Consider the following 7,809-nt stretch of genomic DNA (forward strand, 5'->3'; position numbering starts at 1 on the left):
CTACAAGTGTTAATAATATATCTTACAAATTTAAAGTATTTTGATATGCATGGAACAACTGTGTATAGAATTTGTGGACTATTCCGAAATAAATATCGAACCAAATCTTGAGAGTCATGGAACAAATTTTAAGCATTTATAACTCAGGTGTCAGGTCAAGCAACTGGCGTTCAATGACCGGTGTACATGTGTTGTAGAGGAGCTGAAACGAAACGGAGTTCACGACGGTCTCCTGTCACTAGTACACAAAGGTAGGCGGTTGGTAACCCTTTTTTACAGGCGGTTTAGCGAACCGTCTGTATTTGGTGGCCTGTGGAAATAAATTTTTTCACAGGCGGGTAACTGAGAACCGCCTGTGGAAATGCATTTCTACAAGCGGTTCAGTTGTGCCAACCGTATGTAGAAATCTTTTTCCAGAAAATATAAATATGAAATCGGTTTTTAAAAATAGGAAAAAAAAAAGATTTTAATACAGGGAAGGCCCACTGGCTATTCGCAAGTCGCGCATTTTTTCGCGTAAAATCGCGTGCTACGCGGTCGGTGGGATTCGAACCTGAGACCTCGCCCTCGCGCGTACCCTCCTCTACCACTCAGTTATGTTTAGATTAGAGTTTAGTTCCCCACATACTATCACAAACCAAGTATAAATTGATTATTTGAGGCCCTAAACGGATTCAAATGGAAAAGTCGTCAACTACAAAGTTTTACAACTTTTTAAGATCTACAACTTTTATATTGGTAGTTCCTTCATCCGAGGTCATTTACAAAATTTGAATTTCAAATTTGAGAAATTCAAACGTAGTTTTCAATGATAAGATGATTTCAAATGAAAAAATTATCAACTACAAAGTTTCATAACTTTTCAAGATCTACAACTTTCATTTTGACGGTTTTTTCAAACGAGGTCATTTGAAAAGCTCAAAAAATTCAAGTTCAAATGTATTTCTACAGGCGGATTTCTTAAGAAACCGCCTGTAGAAATATGATTTCTACAGGTGGTTCCTTAAGAAATCCACCTGTAGAAATACATGATTTCTACAGGCGGTTTTGTTAGGAAAACCGCCTGTAAAAATTGATTTTCACAGGCGGTTTTGTGGTCGGGTAAGCCAATTTCTTTCTACAGGCGTTCTTTAATTAAAACCGTCTGTAAAAATTATGTTCCACCGCTGGCTTTGAGCAATTCTGTACTAGTGTGTTGAGCACATAAGTGGCAGTAGCTAATAATCCCTTGGTCCAATATGACGGAGGCATGGAGCCATGAATTAGTAAAGTGCAAATGGTATTATTGATGGTGCAAAGTTTGCGTTCAGCATTACAGTAAAGATACAAAAGTCACACAAAGCATACTTACATAGAAATTCACTTTGTTTGTCAAAAGGTAGCTTTAGGACAAGTTCGAGTGTGCTGCATGTCCATTCTTCTCACGGTTCGCGCACATATCATGATCAAGGCTAACCTGTGCAGTTATTCTCCTGCTGAGGCTGCAGGCAAGTATTATTTTAGACATACATATGTGTTGGATTCACATTCACATTGGTCATGTAACATGTAACACAAGTCATTTTTAGTCTCTCTCTATATAAAATGTCACCAGACTAAGGGGGTACGAGGTGTTCTCTTAATTCATTGTCTCAGCTTATTTTACCTTTTTTCATAGTAACAAGCCTGCAACATTCTTAGGCCAAATGTATGACTGATGAAACAAATGAAGATTTACACACACTACAGGATTATGAGACTTTGCCGAGTGCTCGGGCACTCGGCAAAGGCCCCTCTCGCACTCGGCAAAGGCTTTGCCGAGCGCCTGCTCGGTAAAAGCTGCTCGGCAAAGGGATTTTTTGCCGAGTGCCACGTGTCAGACACTCTGCAAAGGCTTTGTCGAGTGCCAGATCAACACTTGGCAAAGACAAAAACGAAAAAATCCCAAAAAATAAGAAAAAATTTTAGGGAGAGGGCTGCCATCAGCTAGCATCTCCCCACTTTTACCAACAAAATTTGCAACTTTACTGCATCTGAGATTCGAACCTAGAACCTCTCTCACAAGCACTTTACTCCTTATTCACTGCACTACACCATCACTTGTAACTATATTTCATTTTGGTTCCTCATATATTATACCAAATCACATATAAATTGATTATTTGAGTCTCTAAACAATTTCAAATCAAAAAGTTGTCAACTACAAAGTTTTGTAACTTTTTCAGCTCTATAATTTTTATTTAGGGAGTTTCTCCATCCTAGGTCGTTTACAAAATTTGAATTTCAAATTTGAGAAATGTAAACGTAGTTTTTGTATAACAAGATGATTTCAAATCAAAAAGTTATCAACTACAAAGTTTCATAACTTTTCAAGACCTACAAAGTTTATTTAGGTAGTTTTTTCATCTGAGGTAATTTTAAAAAATTAAATTTAAAAATTTTTAAATAAAGACACAGTTTGAAATGACAAGATAAACTCAAATAAAAAAGTTGTCAACTATAAAATTTCATAACTTTTCAAGTTTATTTTTGTTGTTTGGTCATTTGCTCATTTGACACGGTAATTCTATCATTTTTCACAAATCTTATATATCTCTCTTATATTTCCTAGAACCTAGAACTATAAGAGAGATATAAAATTTGTGAACAAATTTATTTTCATTTTGTCAAATGAAGAAATGGTCAAAATAAATATTATAGATCTTGAGAAGCTATACAACTTTGTAGTTCAAAACTTTTTGATTTGAATTTGTTTAGTGCTTCAAAATTTGATTTTGAAATTTTCTTTGTCGAGTGTTTTTTTAGCACTCGGCAAAGACCTTCAAAATTTGATTTGAAATTTTCTTTGTTGAGTGTTTTTTTAGCACTCGCCAAAGAAGATCTTTGCCGAGTGTCAAAAAAAACACTGGGCAAAGAGTGTTCTTTGCCGAGTGCCAAAATAACACTCGGCAAAGAAGGTCTTTGCCGAATGTCGAACGTGGCACTTGGCAAAGGCCAGTCTTTGCCGAGTGCCTGTCCCCTGCACTTGGCAAAAGGTCGGGCGCTCGGCAAAGCGCGAGTTTGCCGTAGTGACGAATCAGTCCAATTATTACAGAGTTCGAATGTGGGAACAAATAAAGTAGTAACCTAGTACTGTTGTTAGAATCAATGCGGCAATGCATGCGCGCTTTTCTTTTTATCAATTTGGAAAAGGGAAGGCAGTGTTGTTCAATTTCAGGATCTTGACGAACTTTGCTTCTTCTAGACTAATGCACAATATGTGACAATGACAAATAATGTCCAGGTATAGCCGTATAGGCCAGGATATACACGGGGATAATAAGACAGGAAAAGAAATGAAAGTGCATGTCTGTTCTGTCCATCAGGCCGTAAAAATTGACTCAGAAAATACTAGCTTAACCAACCTTCTAAAAAAAAGCTTAACCAACGCTTTGAGTAGGTGATTCAGTACTTGTTGAGGAAAATAACAGAAGCTGTTGATTTCAGAACCACATATTTGCACCAACACGGTGTGAGAACATATTTAATAGAAGTTATATACTCTCCAATCCAGAAAATAATACAGTTCTAGTTCATACCAAATCAAATTATTTTCATTGACAAGTTTAGCTTATCAGCCACTAATTTTCAGTCACGGAATAATATTTTTCTCTTAGAACAAATTAGCCATCAACTGCAGAAACAATCAGCCGAGATATAGACATGGGAGAGTAACTGCTCCCTGGAAGTAGGAAATAATTTTGTAGTAACTTTACACAATATAATTAATGAGCGAGGCAGGTGAGGTGGTTATACTAATTTTTTTCTATCAATCAAACATGGTTGTGTTCAACTGTTCAGAGGTACTAGAAGATTAACAAATTGGAAACTGTTGGGCACAAACCGAATCCAGTTGGATGGGCATGTACAATAATGTAACGATGGGAATATACAGCGTGCGCGATGAGCAATGGTGTTCGTCTGGTTTGAATTGTTCTTCTTGATGACTGGCCGGGTGCAGAATGGGTTCAATGAATCAGCTTTAAGAAAACCTTATGACTGTACAGCTCGCCTTATTATTTTTTCCCTAATCTATCAGTTTCATATATGGTAACGTGCTTTAACTTCCTCACCAAAACTTTGGTGGTTCATTATGTTTTTATCACTCATCATCATGGGTCATGTGTGATGTTTTCAGCAAAAACTGAAGAGTTTAGTTGCCTCTTTATAATGACCATAGTTTTTGTATCTTTCAATCAAAATTCAAAAAGGATTATGCGCTCAGACTCACAGCGGTAGTCGAATGGTTCAGAAGTTTTGATAAAGAATACTAACAACTTGGCACGTATAGGACAAAAAGGATCTAGTTTGATTGGCAGCATGCACAACAAAAGGAACAATAAGTGGATGTTGATGTGATGACGTGCATGGCCATTGACTGGATTCTTAGCGGACTATTCCAAGCCATTTTGTTTGAACGAAGAACACAACATCCGTCGTTATGTTCCACGTACTTGAAAATGTCGTACGTAAACGGTCTCCTGAAAACACCGTTTAATGCTAGTCTGGTAGTGATGATGCGGATGCCTGTTGTGATGAGCATACTAGACTGGAACAACTGAACTTTCCGCTTACTGAGACTGGACTGGACTTTCAAGAAAATAATAGTATCTTATATATCTTCCTATCGCAAAATAAAAGAAAAAAAATAAACTTGCATGTGTACTTCTTGAAATCTTTGATGAAAAACTCACAATATGTCAATACCTACGATTTACCAACATGCAAGGATGACAAAAGGCTCTCTTTGCCGTGTTTTTTGTTTTATTCTAATTTATGTTTCATATGGCACCGCAATTCTCATGCCGTCCACTACAAAACAAAACAAAACAAAACAAATGCTCCGGTAGTAAGGACAAACATATAGGATGACAGGAACCGTGCCAATGAACGCTTCAGGCAGCAATCGTGCAAATGCTTGTCCATTTCGTACCCAATTAGTTTCAGAGGGTGTTTAATTATAATTTTTCATTTATTTTTCCCATGTTACACAAGAAGCTGGATTTCTCAGGTTTTCCACGGGGTAGGACTATGACTTGATATTTTTGATTCACTTAAGTTTAGAATCATGCAGAGTTTGTAGTCTTCAGTTCTAGGTTAAATAGCATACATTTGTTAGCTATTACAATATTTATTATGTACAACTTCCTTTGTGATATATATACGTATACGACATGTTTCCTATATATAGCTAATAACATATGAACCTTTTTTCTTATGCCATATATATTATATTCACAGAAAACTAACTATCCTGTCAAAATTGCAGTAGTGTCTCTCTTGATCCCTCTCAAATCCATGGCGTCGACGCAGCACTCCTCTCTGCCCTGGTACCTGACCATCAACCTCAGCAGTTCAGCGGCATTTTCCTTGGTTTCCCCACTGCATCCAACCTGCAGAAGCAACAGCACCTTCTGGAGCGCGCCCAGCTGCAGCGCCTCCACGATGGCGTGCCGCCTAGCCGCCATTGCCGTCTCCCGGGCATTTCTTGCAGATGCAGATGCGCAGTCTCCCGGGCATTCCTCGCCGTCTCCCGGGCATTTCTTGCAGATGCGCAGCAGCACGGACACGACGAGCGCGGTGGCCGCGTCGGACACGCAGAACATTTTCTTCACCAGCACGGGCATGGCGAGCGCGTCGGCACGGGCACGCGCTCTGCCGTCGCCGGACGCCGCCAGTGCCGCGTCGAGCGCGGCCAGAGCCTTCTCGGCCGTGCTCCTGTCAGCGTCCACGAGGAGCTCCACGAGCACCGTCACGACCCCCGCCGCCGCGAGACGCGCCGCGGCGCTCTCGCCGCCGGTGCACGCGAGGTGGTACGCCGTGACCAGGCACGCCCTGGTTGCCGGCTGGCAGATGCCGTCTCTGATCGTCTTCACCAGCACCTCGGCGATGGCCTCGGCGTTCGCGCTCAGATCGGTCGTCGTATCTCTGTAAGCTGAGAGCGAGATGATCTCTCTGATTACCACCACGGCTTGCAGCCTCCTGTGCAGGTCGCCGTTCGCGGCGACGGCGACCAGCCGCGCCACGGACGCGCTCGACGAGCCCACGGCCAGGATGGCCGCCTCGTCCATCGGCATCACGAGAACCAGCGCTGCCAGCACGACGTCGAGGACGTCGTCAGTAGCGGCCGCAGCATCGTCGGCGGTGGCCGCAAAGAACGTGAACGCCGCGGCGAGAGCGCGCGCCGCGCCGGCGGACTCGAGGCCGCGGCGCCGGTTCTGCTCCGCCGCCCGCCAGGCGAGTCGCCGGACCCCGCGCGCTGCGGCAGCGCACCGCTCGGCGTCGCCTGCGCGCGTGGCGCCCTCCAGCTCGGCGACGGCGGCCTCCTCGGGCGTGGCGGGGACCCGGTCGACGCTGCTGCAGCAACGGTTGGTGGCGTACCAGTCCTGGATGAGGCGGCGGAGAGTGTGGTTGGGGACGAAGTCTCCCGCGCTGAGGTCGCCGTGTGTCACCGGACATGTGCGCTGGCCGCCGGAAAACAGCCAGGTCTCGATGGCAGCGCGGTCGTAGGTGATGCCAGTGGGCGCCGCGACAGGGTCCTGCATCAGGTCTAGCGTGATCGGGCACAGGAACTCCGGCGGCGGTGGTGGTGGTGGCGGTGGAGCCTCCTCCTTGGCGGGAGCCGTCCACAACTGCTGCTGGGACGACATGGACGGCCAAGGTGGAGACTGAATAGTGAGTGGGTGAGCGTTCCGGGGAATGGAGCAGTGAAGGACTTTAGTAATGGAGGCCATTCCAATTACGTAGTTATTAGGTGCCAATTTCTAAATTTCATATCATCACTAAAAAAATGTGATGCCATATGTTAAATCATTGCTCTAACATTTACGACCCTCGTGTGCCACTTGCGTTAATATGTTATCCAATAAGGCAATAAGGTGGTGGTGGAAAAGATAATTTTATGCTCACCGTTGTCTTCTCATCTCACCATCGTCCTGTTCGCTTGAGTTTATCTGTCCAATCTTCTAGCCATTTAACAGTGTTTTTCGCTTACAATAAATCAGTGAATAGTACGCTTAGCCATGACTTATCAGCCAAACGATATCTCGTATTGACTCAAATTTCGTAACTTACCAAAGTATAATAAAGCCGCATTGTAGCTTTCTCCTCATCTTTGCCCTCCAAGTCAGATCCAAAGGTTGTCCTTCATCCCAGCTTACAAGGCATCTTTCAGTCACTGCCTTTGGTATGTGCAGTCAACAAACACTGCTGTAATTCCAAAACAAAAAAAAAGTAAAGAAAAAAACACTGCCATAGACCGTTGTATGCAATGCAAACACGTTTTGTTGTGGCACGCCGCCTCAACACTACGGTATAATTAATATCCATAAAAATTACAATAGATTTTTTTGCTTTCACATAATAGTTTTGTTTCACCCGCGAGCAAAGACGACTTAATTACGATTTTAATATTCTCCTAGCCATCCATAGACCTCTCGAGCATGGTTTCACGACACAATAAAGTCGTCTCAATCTTGTAGTCTCCCGTAGGATCATCAATTATCATATTTTTTTTCTAGTAGTAGATTTGGCTTGATTGGACCAAACTGAGTAATAGGATTCTTCAATTCTAAAGTGTTGATTAGGAAGGTCCTTGTATCAACCTGCATTTAATATATACTCAATCGTTCTTCACGAAGAGCAAGTATTATAATACAGTCAGCTGCTGGCTGTAAGATTTTTTTATAGTCTTCTTACAGCCCACTCATACAATGGTTAGCTCATCACTATTAATACATGGCCCACTTATCTGTCTCATAGATTTTCTTGGTTTTTGTGTCTAAGCCGGCT

At 42.6% G+C, this 7,809-nt stretch overlaps 1 protein-coding gene across 1 annotated transcript; it reads right to left on the minus strand.

Annotated features, from left to right (window-relative positions):
- LOC8083604 (U-box domain-containing protein 21) lies at positions 5,268–6,668 on the minus strand. Its single transcript, XM_021452040.1, has one exon. The coding sequence runs from the start codon at positions 6,666–6,668 to the stop codon at positions 5,268–5,270; it is 1,401 nt and encodes a 466-aa protein (XP_021307715.1).

The sequence above is a fragment of the Sorghum bicolor genome, chromosome 1 (assembly GCF_000003195.3).
Source record: "Sorghum bicolor cultivar BTx623 chromosome 1, Sorghum_bicolor_NCBIv3, whole genome shotgun sequence".
NCBI classification, from domain to species: Eukaryota; Viridiplantae; Streptophyta; class Magnoliopsida; order Poales; family Poaceae; genus Sorghum; species Sorghum bicolor.

Bases quoted from the DNA above. Each gene is read 5' to 3' on its own strand.
- LOC8083604 (XM_021452040.1), bottom strand. From the start codon at position 6,668: ATGTCGTCCCAGCAGCAGTTGTGGACGGCTCCCGCCAAGGAGGAGGCT.